The following is a 22,251-nucleotide window of genomic DNA, read 5'->3' as shown; positions in this document are numbered from 1 at the left end:
CAGGCTGGTGGGGGAGGGTGGTTGGTGTGACTGTAAAGGGATAGCACAAGGAAGATCTTTGTGGTGATGGAGTAGTTCTGTATCATGATTGAGGTTGTGGTTACACAGATCTACATGTATGATAAAATTAGAGAAATACGTACACACATTGCATCAATGTCAATTTCCTGGTTTTGATGTCACATTATAATTATGTAAAATGTAACCATTGGGGGAACCTGGGTAAAGAGTATATAGGTTCCCTCTATACTATCTTTGCAACTTTTTGTGAATCTGAAATTATTTGAAAATAAAAAGCTAAAAGACATTTTAAAAGACCCTGTACTGCCAGTTATTAACAATGGGAACTTGAGGGAGTTCATTGACCAGTCATCTTTGTAATGGGGCTCCTAATACCTACCCGGTGTGGTTACTGTGAGGACTAAATGAGAGAGGTAAATAGCTAAGGACCACAGGAAAATAGTGGCAAGATCTGAACTGGAATTCAGTGTTGGGCTAAATTTTATTTTGTGTACCTTTCACTTTTTCCAGTTATCTTGAGCATGTCTTTCCATTGTCAAGCTACAAAAGCAGAAACCAGTTTAAGAGGCAAAGCGTTTATTTGGGATCAAAGAATTGTAATTTGGAAGCACAGATTCAGGTAGAAACCCAAATAGTGTCCCTCTATGGAGTAAAAGTCAGGGGCTTTTAAAAACAAAGAAGAGAGGCTCATTAAAAGAGTTTTAAATACAGAGGCATTTAAATGCAGAGGCAGAGAGCTTGTCTTGGCTAAATATTAACTGACTATTGATTCTTTCTTCAGAAGGTCCACAGCCCTCAGTCTTTGTGATCAGGATGTCTGTTCTCCTGACTTCTCAAACAATTGCTTGTAAGACAATTGCCAGTTTGGCCCAGTCCAAAAGTTTGACTTCGTCCAAGTTTCAAGACAGCAGACCGGTTTCTCTGGAAAGACGGCTCTGACTTCACTTTAAAATAGCTCCGCTAAAGTCAATTTTGACGTCATCTAAATTGTAAAACCTTAAGGGAAATATAGGTAGTCCACATTGATGGAGAATTTATTACAGTTGCCCAATAAATTCCATTGACTAAGGCTGAAAGACAATTAAGGTGTACCTTAGGGCATTCAGATCTATTGATATTTGGTACTTTAGATATTAACCAAGACATGTTTTTGGTATATTTGGAGCTGCGGTTGTTTTTAGAAACGGCCTTCAGCATTTTTCAAAATTGACCATGCATTAGAATCACCTGTAAAACACAGAGTACTGGGTCCTACTCCCAGTGTTTCTTGTTTTCCAGGTCTCAGGCATACTTGCATTTCTAATAACTTCCCATGTGATACTGATGTTTCATGGACCACACTTTACAAATCTCTGATAAACTACATATGCCTTGGCCTAAACATGGGTTTATATCTATGGTAACCTCATAGTATAAAGTATAAAAGAACTTTAGACTTGGCGATACTGTACCCTATAGCACAGGAGGACACTGATGCTAACATGCAGACTTGGATCCATGTCAGTCCCAAAACCATTTTTATGTTTTATGAAATTGTTGCACATATGCATATCCAGAAGACAACACTAAGGAGAGGAAATGAGATGACCTATGGGGAAGAACACTTTCAATCTATTTGGGATAACAGTAATTTAAATACAATTACCTAAAATTAAAATTAAGCCTTATGTTTTATTTCATATAGATTTTGTGAGGAGCAAATGATGATGTGATGATGATGATACTCTAAAATATAATATGTATAATTAACTATTGAGGTAAATATCATAGTCTGACTCAATATGTCAGTTTTTTTCTATTTTCATCTATAATTTATTTCTATGCCAAGCAGTTGAATGCTTGACATAGAAAAATGAGTCTGTCATTTTAACAAATGATACTATAAAAACACTCAAACAAATAATTTTAGCAGAGATTATTATAATTGCAAAAGGAATATCTTTCTGCAAAGTGTTACCAACCTTTCCTATAAATACTGGACTCACTTGTTGCATTAAAAATAAAAAGGTAAAGAAGCATTCTATTGGTAAAGAATGGTTTGCAAACATGTTGAATTACATATTGCAGTAACATATAAATTTCTTTTGAGAACCATTAAATAATTGATCATTAACTCCATGTCTAAGAAATTGTGTTTTAGTAATTGTCACCAAAGAAATTGAAGAAAGAGTAATATCTTACTAAAAAAATTTTATCATAAGCTACAATGAAAATTTGACGTTTTACAAGGATTTCTTCATTCCATTATGAGTGCTCTTAATATTTTAGCAGAAACCTTGTCTCGTGAGACCTATACACATTCTGCCTTCAGAGCTCAGCTGCTACATTCTGCTGTTGCTTCTCTTATTCAGACTGTTGGCATCATCAATACATAATTTTTGATTGGATCCCCAGGGTAGAAATTAAATTTGGTAGACAGTGGATACATAACAAATGCGTAGATTATTCTGGGCATTTCTTTTTGTTCAGTAGAGTAAAGTTTTTAGTGTTGTTGAGAGGGTAAAAAAAGGAAAGGCATTTAAAAGTCTATTCTTGATCAGGATTTTCTGCTCTGTTATTTTAGAAGTGTGCATAGAAGTTACAGAAAGTGTTATTATGGTTTTGTACTCAAAAGTTTTTATGTTTAGAAGGCTTTGAGAGCATTACTATGCCCACTGTGCTATTCTGGTTTGGATATTAATCAGAACACAGTTGAACATTATTTGAATTCACAGGACTTGCCATGCTGTAAGCACAACCTTATATGTAGTGGCCATGGGCAGTCCTATTATGGGAAACCAACTTGAGAGAAAAGGCGGGTCACTTGCTTCTGCGCAGGTCCTGGAATTTGAAATATCCAGGGGCCTCTACAGAATCCTGGCATCAGTTACTATGTTGACTCACTCAGTGTTGGGATCACTCACTTTCCCCTTGCAGGACTCAGATCTTGGAGGCAATTAGCTTCAGAGAAAAACGAATAGGAAAAACTGAAGTGTTATTTTTTTAAAGGCTGCTGAAGTTGATTGGTTTCTCATCATTCCTAAACCTACCGGAGCAATCAAGTTGGGAGAAAATTTACCAAGATTTTTATCGCTGCCTTGATATATACTTTGTTTTCCCCAAATGCTTTGGTGGGAAGAAGTAGAGGACCATTGTAAGTACAAAGTAACTAAAAAATATTTTTTACCATGGCATAACCTTTAGTTTGTGACGAGCTTACTGATTTGGCAAATTGATTTTACATTATTACAGTAGTTTGTGAATAAGCATAAATGTTATATATACTGTACACATATACGCAGGTGTACATGTTTCTCATGGGGAAACCTTTTCAACAGAAATGAGGTAGAGCTTAAACTTTTTCCTTTGCAAATATAAAATCAAGCACATCTTTCTTATTTAAGAAACCACTAAAGTAATAGAAAATGCGTAACTGGCCTGGAGTGTTTGTAACCATTTTAATTGCTGTGAAATAGTTTGTGAGTCTGAGTTATCTTGATTATTTGATACTTCTGTATTTCGTAGTGGTTACATGTAGGATAGTGATCTGACATATATTCTCAATGAATTAATTGCTGTATGGGAATGACATGTGGAGGCTCAAAGTTAGAAAAATTTTATCTGGGATGTCATGGGGGAAAAATAAAGAATAAAATGAATTGTGATGGGTAAATGGAGGTTGGAAAAAGCCTTGATAAATATTTAAAGTTCTTTTTTCATATTACTTTTAGTATTTTGTATATTCTTTTCTGTAGCAAATTCTTTCAAATAATAATATGATCTATGCTGGCAAATGACCAGACAATTTTGTTGAGAAAACAACATAAAAACATGAGGACTTCTAATCTTATTTTGCAGTAAAGTCACTGTGTTGTTTCATGTCTGTGATGACCTAGCTTTTCATTAAAGCTTTTTAGTTTGGCTTTTATAGAAAGTAAACTATTTTGTTTATTTTAAGAAAGGCATGATGACTAATGAAAAATATAAAAATTGACCGTGGCACAACAGTAAAAATAATGTATGAGGAGTACAGTGTGTCCCAAAGAGGTAGATGAAGGAGATGGCCTTTTTTTTTTCCCTGCCTTTGCCTTGTGGATTATAGTCATTCTGAGGTAGATATGAGGGCAATGCCCATAATTAAAAATGAAAAAAGTCTGTCTCTCCAAATAAGCAACTCTTCAGAACTTCTGGGAAAAGAGTCACAACAGAAGTTTTCCCTCTGAGAAAAATTTGTGGAAAAAAATTAACATTGTGTACTTATTGACTAACATTAGATGCTAACAAATTTTGTAGTAAAACATTTTTATATGATTATTTTATTAATTTTGGTGAGTTTCATAATTGCTTGCTGACAGGAAAGCAATTCCATTTACTATTACAAAAATACAACAGCATATATTGGTTCTTTGCAATACACGTACGCATTGATCAATCAATTGATATATCTCCAAAATTAAAACCAGAAACCAGTGTATAGAGTAATTTAGAAAGAATAGCAAAGGTGCATTTCTGGAATGAAGCGAGGCAAACTTACTCTTGGCTTTATCACAGATATTCAAATAGCGTTTTAAATTCTTAATTAGAATTTGAAGAAAGCTAGCCTTTCAGGGACAAGCCCTGTAGGACTTTATTATAGTACACTTTAAAACTATCAGGTAATACTTATGCTACATGACAGTGGGTTTGTTAAGAGAAAATGAAGATATTCATAAGGTTATATTACACATTAACTTTTGCTCCTTGACGACATACCGCTATTTGAATGTATTCACATTCGAATCTAATTTTTAAAACTGTCTTAGTTTGAAAAGGTTAAAAGAGTACATTTGGTTTATTTTTAACCAAAATAGTTACTAATTAATAGCAATCACTGTATTAATGTAAGTATTCTTTACTTTTAGAATTACTGAAATATTCCATTGCAAAGAGTTATTCAAATAATTCATTACAAATACATATTTCATTTGAATTTTTCATATGATGAAAATTACCTTGAGGTCTAATAAAATCATCTTTTAGAATTTCATTTGCAGTCCTTCAAGGGCATCTTAACTCTTAAAGAGAGGTTGCTGATCTAAATAGTTAATATACCTTTTAATAAGAAGCTTTCTGTATCTCTTCCGTGGCATAACATTATGGAAAATGAAATAGAGAATGTCATCTAGTAGTTCCTCTAAACTCGGAAAAAAGATTGCAAAGTGTTTTGTGCAAATTTATGTTGTTAAAAAAAGTGTTGGTTGACACTACTCCAGCTAGACAGTACTGAGATAGAAATTCATAATTGGGCAGAGATGGTAATACAGCTGCCTCTTTAGTCCTGAAGTATTCATTTGAAATCCTTATAGTCCAAGTCATTTGCTATATATGAAACAAATTGTCAAGCTCTTAACCACTTGTGCGGTTTAATAAAAGAGATTAAAATCTCCGTTGTCTTGGAAAGTCAGGTGGGGTTTTTTTTAATTCTATTTTATTATCTTCCATCATGGCTTTATCATAAGAATAAAACAAAGTGATTTCCCAAACTTTCCTTCCCCTTCCACTGTAATATTTCCCTAACTTATTAAAAATGATTTATCGTATTTTTTATTAAACTATTCTTTCTTCCCCTGCAAGTAGAAGCAACATGGTATTTTGATGTATGTTTATACAAAGACATATATACACATTTAAATCACAGAGTACTAAGTTACTTAAGAGAGACATTGAAAATTAGTTGGAAATTAACCTTTCTTTAAAGACAACTTTCTATTTTTTTTTTAATTTTCTATTTTGAACATGCGTCATCTTTTAAGAAACTGACAAATAAGACTGATGTACGTCCTCTGTCCAACAAAACAAACCACAAAGGAAGAGCAGACCTAGGTTTTGTGGGGCCTGAGGTTATATAAGTGGAGGGAGCGGGGTCTTTTAAGAAAAGTAATACAAAATTAGGTAGGATCTTGGCCAATGTAAGTGAAGGGCCTCAAGGCTTAAACTTTAAAAGTTTCATGGGAAATCATCTCCATATGAAGAGATTCGTTGTGGCTGGATCTTTTCGCAGTTACATTTTAAAGTAAATTTGATGCTAGTTATGTTTCTTTAAAGCATATATTATTTCTCAATGACAGGCTTTTATTTAATGCAGATTAGAGAGTTAAAAGAATTTATAGTGGTTGGAATTTGACATTTCTGCCTTTCATTCTGAAAAGATACATTGATTAAAGTGATGTCAAACTCAGTTAATGGAGGCGGTACAGTTATTTCAGATATACAGGGTATGTAATTTGAAGGCAAGCCAAATCACAATGAGAAGGAATAATGATGACCTTGGTTTATTTTTATACAGTGCATTCAGGTTTTGATTGGATTCAGAGGGAGGCAACGGTTTTCTCTCACACGAAGTCCTGCTGTAGTCCTAGGAGATTTGTGTTCTGTTATCAAGGCAGTTGGTGCATACTGGAGCATTTTGTTGGGAAGGTCATGGGCTGCAGTATGGGAAATGAGAAGACTTCTTTATTAAATGCAATCAAGTTCCATAGCAGAATTTCATGAAAATATTTCTGTTTGGGGAGTATGCTCCATGCAGCAGAGTGATCTTCAAAACACAAACAAAAAGGCAAATAAACAAACACCTTGTAGTCTTCGTTGTTTTCCTCATTTAAAAACATCTTTTAGTTAAACTTCCTTGGGGTTTCATTCTATACAATATTGACAGTAATATTCATAACACGTATTTGGAGTTCTGAAGTTTAATACAGATATGAAAGTTAGCACTGCTATAGTATAGTTTATTATTTTGCCGATATGAGTAGGCTTTGTCTACTTATGTGAAATCTAGAATTAAAGTCCTTATAATCTTTATAAAATTTCAAGCTCCCCCTAGTTAATGTTAAAAGTAAGTATGTCTTTCAGAGATTTTGATATCCCCTCTTGACTGGGAGAGTAACCCTGCTCTTTGTGAGTCACTCATTTGCAAAATATAGTGTGAAGATTAACAGCTAAAATGGTGTGGTTTACTTTTTTCCATATATTACAACATATTATAATTTTGCGTGTGCCTTTTTAAACCAGATAGCTCCTCCAGAGATTCTGAAACACTTTAGCTCCCAGGGACATGGCCTTTCTCCTTCCCCATTCAAGATTACCACCCTGGATGTGGCAAAAAAAAAAAAAAAAAAAAAAAAAAAAAATCCTTGGCTCCAGTGTTTTAAGAGTATCTTAAATTTCTCGGTCCCAATTCTGATAGGCAGCAGGCAGATGAGGATGGGGAAAGGAAATGACCCTGCTGGCTCATGCTTAAAAGAGTCTTAATCTTCTGGCCACACAACCTTCACCTCATGCCCATTAACAAAACCAAAGGGCAGTATTCCTTCTCCCAGAGCTCAAGTTTTCCAGTTATGTTGCCATTTTAAGGAAGAATTTCCATTCAACTCTGTGCTCAATCTTTGTTATTGTGATATCATTCATTCAGAATACCTGGAAATTTCAATAGGTGAAAGAACATACAGAGCAATTTCCCGGGGTCCTACAGTCCCTAGAGGTGATTGTATAGTACATGTAGTGACATTAAGCCCTGAGAAAACAAGTGTTCCTAGCAGTCGGGATTGAGTTTGGAAATCAGTTTCTTCCCAGTCTCCTTTATTATATTTTGCTTCCTGCCTCCGTGCCCCACTTTCACTTTGTTTCATGCACCCCATTCTTCTCTAATGGAAGATGGGGGAGAAGCGACAATTATCCTCTAACTAGAATGGAACTGTGATTTCCTTGCTATGCTGGTAACATATTGCAGCTGTTGTTGTTTTTGTTGTTTGTGAATGAGTCTTCCCGAGCTGTTAATTCAATATCTTGATTCCATATAATTTTAAGGATATAATTTTCCATAAATTTAAAATACTGGAAAATTTATTTTTTTATACATCGGTTTTGAAAGCTGAAATATATCTAGGGCTAGTTAAAAATATTCAGTGTGTTATGTTACTGTTTAAAAGAGCTTTGCCTCTACATTTATTTTATTTTAGTTTATTATTTCATTTATTTTAGTAGAAAATTTGGTTGTTTTAATGAATAGGAGGAATATTAAAGTGCATTATGAAACCCAATGCTTAAGCCACGTAATAAAGTCAGAATGTGGATAGCTCAATGGGTTTAAAATAGGATTAACACAGTTTTAAAGAAACTTTAAAAGATCTGATGTTTGAATTGTCATGCTTTTAGTTTCTATTTAATAAATTCTCAACCCACTCATGAGCATTGCAACAATGAGGAATTTACATATGCAAAAATAACATGTAGTCTTTTGCCAGTTTATTTTCAACTTTTAGATGTACTTTCTTTCCACTGTTAGCAAATAATCGAGGTTTTGAAAGGACCAGCATTAATTGAGCACAGTTAGCATTATAATGTCTCATATTATGCCCAATTATGGGCAAATAAAGGGGTTACCCTTTCAGTGTTTTCACCCTCTCCTTAGCTTTTGCTTTGTTTTGTTTTAAATTGCTCTCCTCCCTCCCACTCTCTTTTTGGCTAAGACGGTCATAGAATCAGGACTATAAAAGGGCATAAACATCAGTGACTTTTTGCTCATTCTTGGCACTGGTCTCTATTTGCACACAACTTGTCTGCTCCTTTATCAGATTACAGCAGCAATACTACCTTAGCCTGAGCGAAGTGCTGACTTAAAGGGCACGGGAGTCAGCACACTGTTACAAGTGCAGATTTTAGCCTTGGAAACTATGTGAGGTCAAACTGAAGAAATAAGAAAGACAAATCACAGAGTCAGAACTGCTCAACTGTTTTCATCAAAAGCAAGTTAAGTAATTCCTTTTTATATTGATGCTCAAGAGGGCAGTATTAGAAATAAATTGGTGACTAAGTGGACAAAATGTTATCAAAATAGTTGAGGAACTGATAAAATTATCTATGACAGTGATGAATCCCAAGGGCTCCCCTGTATTGGAAAATAACTAGGAAGGAAAAGGGAAAATTAGACGCTAATGAGTGTAGCCAGATATGAGCAATTTTGGCATGGAGGTGGTTAATTGCAAGAGCTTACTGGAAGCTCAGACAGCTGGGGAATCCTGATTTAGTAGAGCCTGAAGGGCAGGTCAGGAGCCATGTGAACAGCTGCTGAAGAGCTAGAGGATTCCTTTGGATTAGGTGTACACACCCCATCTCTAATGGGCTGTGTCAGAGAGCACCAAGTCTTATCACCTAGTTCACTTTGCTCAAGCCTATAGACTTTGCAGTGTTTTACTTTAAATATCTGGAAACAGATTTCCTCTCAAAATAAATCCAGAAATAAAAATATCAAAGAAGTAACGGTGAAATTTGTATTGTTTTTGTTTGGGTAACCATTGTTTAAAGAAGGAACAATTTATTATTCATTCATTTGTTCATACTACTAATATATATTGCATGCCTGCTTTGTGCCAGGTACTATGCTATGCTCTGGAGATAATGCTCTAAATAAGTGAACACATTGAGATTAGAATTTGGGAAAGAATATACATATTAAATATGCACACATTATTTAAATTGCATCTGAGATAAGGGCTATAGAATAAAGCACACATTGTTATAAGGATGTATAATAGTGAGACCTAGATTAGTATTAGAAATTCAGGAGGGATTCCTAAGAAAATAGTGTTCAAAGTAGGATAAAGAAGAATAGTTGTCTAAGGGTAAAAGAGAGAGGAAAAATTTACATTCAGAGGGAACAACATATGTGAAGGTGTAACTTGGTATGAAGAAAGAACTAAAAGAAAGTCAGTTTTCCTAGAGTATAGCTAGAGAGGGAAAATTTGGAACAAGCATGCAGCTGAAACAATGGGCTGGGGTGCAATCATTCAGAGCCCCAGAGGTCGTGGGGATGATTTTTTTCTTTATAGTAAGATTAGTGGAAGCCTTTTAAGAGTTTCAGGTAGAGCAGTGATATGAACATACTTGTGGGATTTTTTTTAAAGAATATTTCTCTGTTTTGTGAAGAAGATATTAGGGGGTGTTGAGTAAATGAAGAGCTATAAATCTGGTAGCTTCTCCAGGGGCAGAAGAAGGTGGTGTTAACCTGAATGGTGACAGTGAAGTTGAAAGAAGTGAATTTATTCAAGTTTTATTTATGAGATATAATTAATAGGAATTGAGGTTGAATTCATGGCATGTAGAATTGGGTGGATAATGGTGCTGTTTACAAGAAGACTTGAAGGGAAGCTGGTATCATGGGAAGGATTGGAGGCGTGGAAAGAGTTTTTTTATGGAGAGTGTGGGTACTGTAGACATGGGGATGTGAAGCCTAGAAATGAAGTCATTGTTGGGGACTTAATGTGTGAGCCATGGAGTGTGGATAAGACGAGCTAGAAAGATCACAGAGTGTGAAGAGGAGGAGGTCAGCCATTCAATAAGGAAGACAAGTGCACTGCAAAAATGCCATAGAAGCAGCATCTAGATAGACTGTTGAAATCCTAAGAAAAGTAATATTTCTGTAAGGAGTGTTCCTTTCAATCTCCAATTTAATGACTTTATGAATGAGGATCTCACTTGTAGCACCATGTGTCTTGGTTTCCACAGTCTCTGCCATCTATTTACCTCTAATTTCCTCTCCCATATTGCTATTTCTGTGAGATATCACCAAAATGTTGCCTTAGTAGAAAAGCTTCAATAAATATTTAAATTGTATAATGTATTCAGCTTTTTCCTGTACTCTGCGATTCCTAAAAATACCTTCTTCGGAAACCCCATTTCAACTGACTACTGTATAATGAAATGAGCCTTCAGTGTAAAACATTTATCTTAGTCTGAATTTCAATTGCTCAGTCAGAGTTGTTAAGCAATATGAAAAATCATCCTTTAGAGAATACAGAATTGCATAGATATAACAAGGTAAGTTTGCCCTTTATTTAATGCTATTTTAGTTAATATAGATGCTTATTGGAGAAATGTCTAAAATTTCTTGAGAACCATTAGTAAAATTGATTATTCTTAAATCTGCAAAAAAGGCAAAAATACTTAGAAAACATTGACAATTCAGTTTAAATAAAACTAGAATTCTACTGAAGAGATAGAAGGCACTTGAGTAATTGAAATTTAGTCATGGATGAGTGTGACGTGTAGTTATCAGTTAGCTTTTGGGGAAGTAAGACTAGACAGAATATTACGATGATACGGAGCAACTTTTTTACTATCAGGTTTTTACCTGCTTATAAATAAACACTGTTGAACACCTGCTATGTTCTCTCTGCCTTTTATGAGATTGCAACTCTGTAAGTCAGAGAAAAGTAGACACACGTGTGCATATAAATACAATTACTGTACTATGTCATGAGAGTTATAAAGCACGGTGCAAATCAACCATAAATGATTACTTATGGATGATGTGATTATGGAAGTTTCATCCAAAAATCCACCTTTATAAATAGGCCTTAGAGTATGGGCATATGGAGATGTGAATTAGAGAATAAGTAGAAGGAGCAGTGATGCATAGACAAGGATTAATGAGGCCTTGATCTATGCTACATAAACAGTTATTGACAGTACCTGGTATGTTCATATCAGTATTCTAGGTTCACCTATTCTTCAAAGATAATATGTAGTATTCATCAAGCCTGTACTGTGTCAAGCATTTCTCTGAGGATATTATATGTATCTTAGCTAACTCCCATTGCAACTCTAGGAAGTTGGGGGATATAATCATCCATATTTAACAGATGAGGATACTGAGAGGTACAGGAAGTTTAAGCAATTTGCCTAAGGTAGCTTAGCTGATACGAGAGGAGTCAGGATTCAAACGGTGACAGAGTGACCTAAAGACTCAAGGTTCTTAACCAGTCAGCTGCCCCAACTTCTCAGATTTTGATAGAGATGAACATATGTCAGAGATCTAGAGATGACAGAACAAAATATAAAGTGGAATGAATTATAGTATCTTCTACCAAGAACTAAATGTGTTCCACTGAAAATGTTCTTCAAAAGAAATTCAGAACACTTTTGTTTACTCAAAGGCTATAGAACTTGGCACATTATAATGAGATGTCCTGACTAACCCCATGTCCATCCTCTGGACCTCCTCAGGGAGCTGTCTATGATGATATTTTACTACTTTATTCCTGTCTCAATCTTCCCACTGAGTGAACTTGAAAAGATCAAAGAACAGAACTAATAGAACCCTTGATCTGTCTGTAATCATCTACAGCAAGCTTCCTCAGAGTGATCTCTCTAGATGTCTTTCTGATTTTGTTTCTGTTACGCACAGGCCACTGTGCTAAATGAACGAAAAATGGAGAACATAGACTGTAAGTACAAGGCTATGAAGCAAATGACACCTCTGGAATTAAGCAATGTTCACTCTGCACAACAGTGTCAACATTGGAATTCTCATGTCGATGGTCAGAAATGATATTGAGAGGTTTTCTGGCTTTGTAAGCAATTATATCTGCATCTCATGAAGAGGTCTGTATGCACACGTATGTACACATTAAAAGACAAAAAGTCAAATATAGTGTTGGAGCAGAATGGTTCAAGATGGTAGGGATGAGAGGAGGAGGTAAGGGGAAGTCAGAAATACTTCCCTCAAAATGCCAAAAAATGTAATAACTTGTTTTCATATAAAAAGCCTATTGATTATCATATCTATTTTCCATGGTACAAATTGTTGAGTATTGTCCAATAACTGACTAGCAAATAGAAATATCAAGATATTGTAAATTTTAACTGTTATTTAAAATGCATCTTCTACTTCTTAACTCTAGGGCCATTTATCTTTGGATTAGCTATATAAATAAATTATATCAAAGATACACTTTTGGAGACCCAATATATTGATTTCCAATCAAACAGTGGAAATTTGGTTCAACCAAATGTAACATTGTTCTATAACATTAAATACACAAACACATGTTTTATAGTTTATTGTTGGAAATGACACTAAGTTATATTATGATATACAAAATAGAGATGAGTTAGGATATATTTTTTCATTTTAACCAGTCTTGCATTCTCTTTACTCTATTTTTATAATGTGTGACATTAGGTGAGATTGTGTGAGATACCATTTTCCCAGAAAAAAGTCTTTATGACTTAGTGTGGTGAATGAAGTATATTCTCAATTCTTTCAATATTACTAGTAATAAGAGATCTCTCTCTCTCTATCTCCTTATTTCTCTTTCTTTCTCACACACACATGCCCAACCTAAAAATTAAGTGGTTTACATATGAAAGTATTTGCCTTACTAATATTTATAAAATCAGTAAATATTAAGACAAAACTGAAATCAATTCTTCCATTTGGAAAATATAAATAACACTACAACAGTTAGGAAAAGAAAAGGAAAACTGTTAAATCCACATATCACTTCCCAATTATAATAGACCGTCAGGGTTTAATATGTTATTCTTTAAGTAGCTATTAAAAATATTAATCACTTAATTTTAATATTAAACATTAAAGATAACTATATTAGTGGTTTCTTTTCTATATATTTTTTAATAAAATGGGATTATAGATGGAACTATTGTACGATCATAATAGTATGATAAAAATACAAAAATAATGTCTCTTTTTTATATCCATATTAGAGATTGAGTTTTTTTTCCTTAAAATGTTCTGCTTTCATTTTTTTTCTATTCAAACTTCACCTGACTTAATTCAAATTAAGTAAAGAATATGTCATTAAAGTCAATTAAGAAAATTTCTTCCTCTTCTTTCTTGAACTCACAGCAGTGGTCAATATTGACCATTTTCTCCCTTCTTGAAACTGTTGTCTTGGGGCCAGCCTCATGGCCTAGTCATTAAAGTTCTGTGCGTTCAGCTTCAGCAGCCTAGGATTTGCAGGTTCAGATCCCAGGTGCAGACCTACTCCACTCATCAGCCGTGCTGTGGAGGTATCCCACATAAAAAGTAGAGGAAGATTGGCACACATGTTAGCTCAGGGCCAATCTTCCTCAGCAAAAAGAGGAGGACTGGTGGCAGATGTTAGGCCAGGGCGAATCTTCCTCACACACACACAAAAAAGTTGTCTTCCCTTGAGATCTGTGCATTGCACTCTCCTGGTTTTGTTCCCATTTCTTTGGGTGTTTTTGTTCAGTCTGCTTTGCAGGCTGATTCTCTATACTCAACCTTTATATATTAGGATTCCGCAGAGCTCAGTTTTAGTATGATTGTCTTCTCACTCTGTAATCCCTTCCTTGGTCATTGCACCCATGCCTATGGCTTTATTAACACCTATGTTCAGGTAACCAACCAAGTTATACCTCTAGCTCAGATTGCTCTAATGAATTCCAGAATTGTAATTTTAACTGCCTTTTTGGCATCTCTGCTTGTATGCGGCAGTCACCTCCACTCTAAGCGCCCCAAACTGAACTTTCTGTCCATCCCATGAAACCTCATCTTTTCTCATTGTTCCCTTTATCAGTAAATGATGCTACCATCTATCCAGTTTCATAAGCCAGAAACTTATTTCATATCTGAAACTCTTACCTCTCTCACCCACTTTTATCTAAACTATTGCCAGTTATTCTGGGTTTTATCTCCCAGTGTCTTTTTTTTTATGGCAGGGAAAGATTCACCCTGAGCTAAGATCTGTTGCCAATCACCCTCTTTTTTTCCTTCCCAAAGCCCCAGTACATCATTGTATATCCTAGTTGTAAGTCATTCTAGTTATTCTATGTGAGCTACTGTCACAACATGGCAACTGACAGACGGGTGATGTGGTTCCGAGACCAGGAAGCAAACCTGGGCCTCCAAAGCAGTGAGCACTGAACATTAACCACTGGGCCATCTGGGCTGACTCTCTCACAGTGTCTTTTGATCCACTTCTCTTCATCTCCTCTCCCGTTACCCTAGCCCAAGCTGCTTTCTCTCCCTCAAAATATAGCAGCAGTTTCCTTTCCCATTCCCTCTAATCTATTCTCTAAAATTTATCCAGTCAGCTAAATTTGATGATATCAGCACCCATTTAGTTACTTTAGTAGCTTCTGTTGGCTACTAGGAAAGCAAAGCAAAGTAAAATGAAACCTAGACACCGTCTTCCTCCCCTGTCACTTCTCTTGTAATGCTTCCCCCACCTTACCACCTTTCTGGTTTTCTTTATGATCCTTGAATAGGCCTTGCTATGCTCTGCCACAGGGCTTTTGCACATGCTTCTTTCTTTGTCTAGAACCCTCCTCTCCTCTCTCTTTGACCTAGATAACACCAATTTCTGCTTAGAACTCGGAGGATCTCAGAATTCCCTGAGTAGATAAAATTTCCCTACCATGTAACATTCCTCCATAACACATAGCATATGTATTCCATATGTATATATGTGACTTAGTTAATGCTTTTCACTCATATCATGTATATATGAGTGATTCCATATGTATATATGTGACTTAGTTAATGCTTTTCACTCATATGATGTGGTAAGTTCCACGAACCCAGACACCTCATTGTTTTTGCTCATCATTGTTTCTCCAGGACCAAGCACAAATATTTTTGAATAAGTGAATTGATGATTAACATTTTATTGCACACTATAATTACAGCCATTTACATATAAGAACATGTTATAATTTGCATTTTATGAAAATTTCGTATGACAACAAAAATCCTTCTGTTTGAAGCTTAATGCATAAAAATACTGAAGGTTTGTTTTTTGTCATTGGATTTTATTCCCTTCTTTCATTCCCTATTCTCCATTCAACTCTAGAGTCTTCTGGTTCTTGGTTGGTTTTCGTTTTTTTTTTTTTTACTGTTTTCAACCCATGTATTTTCCTTTCCTTCATCTATCTTTGTAATCTCTCAGTAGTACTTGTCAATGTTAACTGCCTCTTTAACATCTAGGATGTTCTTCCTTTGTTCTACACTAGCCTAGTCCCTTTGTTTCTGTCTCTTACAGTTGCTCCCATCTTTCCCTCTTCCCACTTGCTATCTGACTCTATCCTGGAAAAATCAGTGATTTCCTCTTTCCTCTTATCTTTGTCACTCTATCCCTTGAAGAAGAGATCCATTTTCTTTATTACCTAAAAGAGCTTGACATATGTATTTGTATGTAAAAACCTAGTAGAGTTATGCACCACGTAAGGACATTTGGTCAATGATGGACTGCAGATACAAAGGTGGTCTCATAAGATTAGAACCATATAGCCTAGCTGTGTAGTAGGTTATACCATGTAGGTTCATGTAAGTGCACTCTATGATGTTCGCACAATGACAAAATCACCTAACGACACATTTCTCAGAACATATCCCCGTCGTTAAGCAACACATGTCTATAGTAATATCATTTTAATATGTTTTAGAGAAAAAGAGACACTGACCACTAAATGATTTGTCTTCGGGTATAGAAGGGTGGTGGGACTCAAAGGCAAATTTAAAATAATCCCTCTGAGAAGGAACAAAAACCCTTTGCAATGAAAAATAAATTACACTGTATAAAAATATATTGTTAATAATAGCTTTCCAATTTTTAAGGAAAGAACAACAACTTTCAGCCAAACACAGAAGTGAAAAAACTGCATGATGTCACTCATATGTGGACTCTAAAAAAGTCAAACATATAGAAGCAGAGAGTAGAATCGTGGTTACCAGAGGTGGGGGAAATGGGGAGATGTTGGCCAAAGGGTACAAAGTTGCAGTTATGTAGGATGAGTAAGTCTAAAGATCTATTGTACAGCACAGTTAATAATACTGTACCGAATGCAGGAAATTTGCTAAGAGAATAGATTTCAGGTACTCTCATCACAAAAATGATAACTGAGAAAATTGTATGTTAAGAAGCTTGACTATAGTAATCATCTTACTATGTATATGTATAACAAATCATCATGTTGTACACCTTAAGTATATACAATTTTTATTAAAATATTCTTAAAAAACAGTTACAACACTAAAACTGACAAAGATGAAGAGAAACTGGTGCAAACAACGCTGGTGGGAATGTAAAATGGTACAGCCATTCTAGAAAACAGTTTGGCAGTTACTTCTAAAACTAAATATGCAATCACCATATGACCCAGCATTTCTGCTCTTGGGCATTTATCCAAGAAAATGGAAACTTACATTCACACAAAAACCTGTACATGAATGTTTACACCAGCTTTCTTGGTGATAGGCAGAAACTGGATACAACCCAAATGTCCATCAATTGGTGAATGTACAATAAACTGTGGTGCATCCATATCATGAAATAGAACTCAGCAATAAAAGAAGTGAACTATTGGTACTCAATACAACTCTAATGGATCTTAAGGGTACTGTGCTGAATGAAAAAAAAATCTCAAAAGGTTGCACACTGTGTTATTCCTTTTATATAGCATTAGTGAAATAACAAAATTAAAGAGATTGAGAACAGATTATTGATTGTCACAGGTTAGAATTGCCACAGGGAGGCTATACAGAGGTGCCACAAGGGAGCCTGTGGTGATTGACCTGTTTTGTGTCTTGGTTGTGGTGTTTGTTTGTTATACAAAGCTGCACTTGATAAAATTGCATGGAACTAACACACACACATACACAGAAGGACACTAATGAGGGCATGCATAACTAGTAAAATTTGAATAAACTCTATGGATTATAGTGATGATTTCCCAGTTTTGACATTGTACCATAGTTATCCAAGGTGTCCACATCGTAGGAGGTGAGATGAAGGTTGCAAAAGACGTCCCAACATATTTCTTTGCAAATTCCTGTGAATCTGTACTTATTAGAAAATAATTTTTTTAAATACAGCTTTTAAACCTTTCACAAGACTTCAGTGTCAGTGTATCATCACCAGACCTAATCAATGGGTAAGTCTTATAAATTAATAAATCCACCACTCAGGGTACAGACAAAGGATGGTTTAATGCTAACCCACTGGAATGCAATCCATTTCTATTATACAGGAGCATGCATCACTTATTGAACAAAATGTCATGGTGATTTAAGTCCTGTTCTAAATGTCCTACCTTGTGAGGTATTATGCTTTAGATTGTTTATGACCAAAAAGATTGAATGGAAAGAGCTGAATTTTAGAAGTTATGCTTGTTCATGGGCATGGTAACTGGACAAGGTCTGAGACTACTTGGCTTTTCAGCCTGATTCTACCTACCAAGCCAAGTAATCGCGGACAAGCCAATATTTAACTATTATTCATTTTTTGAGTTTCTAGCGCTGAGCTGAGCACATCTTACTATTGATTGTCCTCAAGAATAAATTAGGAATAATAGTGGTTACTTATTTGGGGCATTAGAAAGGGGCTATATGAAATTGCTTGGTGAGTGACAAAGTATTGGGAATAATTTTTTAACTTGGTATTATTATAACTATTAATATTAATGAATAGCTAATTTATACATAACTTCCAATGAGATAAATTACATAAACAGATACATAGATCAAGAGATGACCTGTGACTCTGTGTGTGTATGTGTGTATGATCTCCTGGCTTTAATCTGGTCTTAAACAAATCCATCCTTCTAATTGCTGTCCCAGTCATGTTTCTAAAACAGAAATCAGATCTTGTGCCTCTAGCTTAACATCCTTTAGAGAATCTTCTAGCTACAGGGTAAAATCCAAGGCCCCAGCGCACAAGACTCTTACAGCATGGCACCTGCTCATGTCTCTCACCTCTTTATCTACTATTCCTCACCATGCACACTTCTCTCTCATCATAAAATTGTGGCTCCACAAATAAGTCATGTAATTTCATACCTGTGACTTATACCCACTTCCTGGAATGTTCTCACAAAAACTGTTATCACCATGTATCTTCCACTAACAACTTCAATAAATTATTTTAGTGTATGCTTATAGAACATCGTTAAAAAGAATTCCTGACTACCCTTGGTCAAAATATGGTGCCTCTGTTCCGTGTTATTATTGAAACCTCACTGCAGATAATTATATGCAAGTAATAATATCCTCTGTTGTCAGTGTCAGGTTGCTTCTGATTCAATCTCTTCCTCCTTGAGAGGAGGGTTTGTGCCTGTTGTCTACGGGTTCCTTGTGCCTGATTGTTGGTAAGCACATAAATTAATGATTAAATACCACAGCATTTGTCTGCTGTTATTTAGTCATCAAATCATTATGTATTTGAAACTGAGGCATACAGACTGGAAAGGGTTTCTGTCTAACAGTGAATGCTGGCATGTGTTATATTCACATGCACACACACAATAACTAATGAAACAGAGGAGGGTAATCCTTAGTACATTATTTTGTCCTGAGTGCTCAGTAAATTGTAAAATTTATAAACCTCAGACTAAAATGTTCATAGCTACATCTAGGTTGTTCATGTAATCAGTGATATTTTTGGTTTATCTGTGTAATTTGTTTTCTCTATTTTTGTCTCAAAAGAAATGTCAGAGTTAAAAAAGAAGCTCGACTTGTGGGGATTCCTTTGAGGAGCTACAAAGCTGAGATATCTTTGGAGAAGTCAAATTAATACCAAGTGATAAAGACACAGGAAGGGTAGAAATTGAGATAATCACTTCTGTTCATACAGTACAAGCCTGCTGAGCTTGCTGTTCTTTGATTTGGGCGCAGGAGTTTGACATCTCTGGCTGAGTGTCTGAGGACAGATTGCTAAGAAAGTGAATGGTTGGCTTGGACTATCTCAAAGACAAGTGTTTGCTTCTGCTTGAGCTATTGTTGGCGTTTCCCTGAAGGGACTTAGAACGGAATGTCCATTCCAGGGAGTACTCAGTTTCAGATAGCTGCCTTCCTGAGCTCATTTTCCAGCCTGAGGGCTGGCCACAAGGATTGGAAATCTTTCATCTGTTTTAATCTGGAATGGAGCTCATTTATTAAAGGAAAGTTAGTTGCTGGGTAACTATGTGCACAAGCATAAAGCCCCATTACACGTATGCCCAAACTCAAGGTGAGAAATGTCTATTGAGTGACTCAAATACATGGAATTGAAGACTCTCTTGAAACAGAAATAGCATCTACAGTCAATCTAACAGCCTATTCATATTTATTAGGTGGAATCTTTTGCACCAAAAATAATGTTTATAAGTATTTTATTGACAAGTGAATATGAACTGCATTTTGTATATTATATTAACATACTATCCATGCATTACAGAAATCCATACATCTAGTGCACCTACGCATTTTATGAGAAGAACTAGTTTGAATGATATTATTGATTTATTGTGGAAGTGGGCCCTATGACTTGATTTTTAAATGCAGTTGAGTTTCTGCAAAGTAATGTAACCTTTTCTCTAATATTTTATCTTCGAGTACATTATTTGTATGAAAAAGGATTTTATGGGACATCATGACAATCTATTTTGACTTGGAAAATTCTAACCAAGGAAAAGACATGATATAGACTATTTTTATCCATGACAATTTATGATGATAGCTCTGTAATTAAATTTTTCTTAATAAAGGCATACATTATTGTATTAAGTCTTCAACTAAAATAGATTATATAGCCATTTTTTGACCTTTGTGTGTCACAAGTAAAGAGCTACCCAACCAGAAAACAGTCCAGGCCTTGAATAATATGTTGTACCTAAATGAAGCTTGGAGGCTTCTTCTACCTAGGAATCACATTGCAGAAATGTAGTGCACAATTTTGAAAAGTGAAAATATAGACTATGAAGGAGAAATAGAGGAGAGTTGAATTCTAATCCATGACATCTAGAAATCAAGTTCTACCACTGAACAATTAATTTGCATATATCCATTATATTTAATAATGATAATGATGATAACATTTCTTATGTATGATTTAACTCTTATAGAAACGGTGGTAAAGGAATATATTACCATGCCTATTTGACAAATAAGGTAACTGAGTCTACATTATTTGTATTATAATTTGATTAATTGTATTATCTCTACTATTAGATCTCCTTCTGGATGTTGCAAACCATGTCTTACATGTGCTTATATTGTCATAGAGCTTAGAATATTATTGTGTACTAGGAAGAAGCTCAATAAATGTGTGTTGAATTAATTGATTCATATCCAAAAGTGATGGAAATAGTTATCAGTTGCCCATAAACTTCTTTTGACCTAATCCATTTGATAATGGCATCTAATATTTTAGAAATAATGCAGCTTGGAAAGAATCTCAGGTAATTTCAAAAAATAGAATTATGCAATCTACACCCAGGGTTCCAAAAATGACGTAAGCTGTTGATTCAGCCTGCAGCCCAAGTATACAGTACATTTGAGTTTTGCACATGTGTTTTAACCGTTCACATTAAAATGTATACCCAGACACACATACTTTTTTGGAATCTTGAGTACTTACAATAAACAAAAACATACCCTTTATAATAGAAGTGTAAAAAGAATACTAATTGATTAATATGCTAAGTATCTTTCCAATTTCAGCAAACCATTAAGATTGTGTGTGTATATATATATATATATATATATATAACACTCTGATTGTAGTATCTCTTTTATCAAATAATATAATTGATTACTATAAATATTCAAATACTAATCTATGTTGGCATGCTTACATTAGCTTCAGATTTCTTCCAAATGTAACTTCCAATTGTGGTAATTGGGAGTGAGGAGTTTGTATATAGGAGGAGAAAGAACATCTGGCTTTCAATTCTATAGTTAGACTTCATTTGGACCCATTTTAGAGAATTTGTTTTCTTTAAGGTGAAACCCGGTTTCGTGGTATATGTATGTAAGTGTGTGTATCTGTGTGCATGAGTGTACGGATGTTTGTTTATGTGTTATAAAGAAAGAAAAACACAGGGGTTCAGTATGTGATTTGTAAGATAGGGTATCATCCACCTAAAATAGTTAACTTCCAAGATTTGAATTACTTTTTGCTGGTGGATATGATTTTAACATTCCCTTCGATTTATTCTCTCTAAAAGGAAGGAAAGTCTACTGCTTAGAGAGAATTTGAATGTCTGAGGAGATTGGCCCTGAGCTAACGTCTGTGCCAATCTTCCTCTATTTTATGTGGGATGCTGCCACAGCATGGCCTGACTAGCAGTGCTGAGTCTGCACCTGGGATCCTGGCCTGTGAACCCCAGGCCACTAAAGCGGACCATGAGAACTTAACCAGAACGCCATTGGGCTGGCCCCTGCTTAGAGATAATTTTAAAGTAAGCACAGGTCGTTGCCATATAAACCAGAATTTAAACAAAAGGTTTTTAAAGCATTAGGACGTATTTCCTCTCTAGACTAAATTTGAAAACTGATGAAATTTTAGATCTCAGTAAGTTTAATATGTATAAACAAAATGCTCATTTAACTGTAAAATCTGTGTATCTAATTTCCAAGGCCAAGAAATTCAGTAATTTGAGATTAAATTGCTACCTATTACCAGGCGTTAG

At 35.1% G+C, this 22,251-nt stretch overlaps 1 protein-coding gene across 6 annotated transcripts in view; it reads left to right on the top strand.

Moving 5' to 3' along the window:
• The window catches only part of DMD (dystrophin), a 2,264,041-nt gene that overhangs the window by 355,192 nt on the left and 1,886,598 nt on the right, over positions 1-22,251 (top strand). For 2 of the 6 annotated variants that reach the window (XM_070604306.1, XM_070604302.1), the window contains exon 1: positions 2,851-3,154. The exons of 3 other annotated variants lie outside the window; for them this stretch is intronic. In XM_070604306.1, the coding sequence (XP_070460407.1) occupies positions 3,124-3,154 (31 nt within the window). In that variant the 5' untranslated portion in view covers positions 2,851-3,123. Of the gene's footprint in view, positions 1-2,817; positions 3,155-22,251 lie in introns of those variants that run through there. One more of the 6 variants, XM_070604308.1, reaches the window with a different exon arrangement.

Source organism: Equus przewalskii, chromosome X (genome assembly GCF_037783145.1).
Source record: "Equus przewalskii isolate Varuska chromosome X, EquPr2, whole genome shotgun sequence".
Taxonomy (NCBI): Eukaryota; Metazoa; Chordata; class Mammalia; order Perissodactyla; family Equidae; genus Equus; species Equus przewalskii.
Note: the sequence above shows the minus strand (reverse complement) of the source record. Positions and strands in the feature narration are given on the sequence as shown.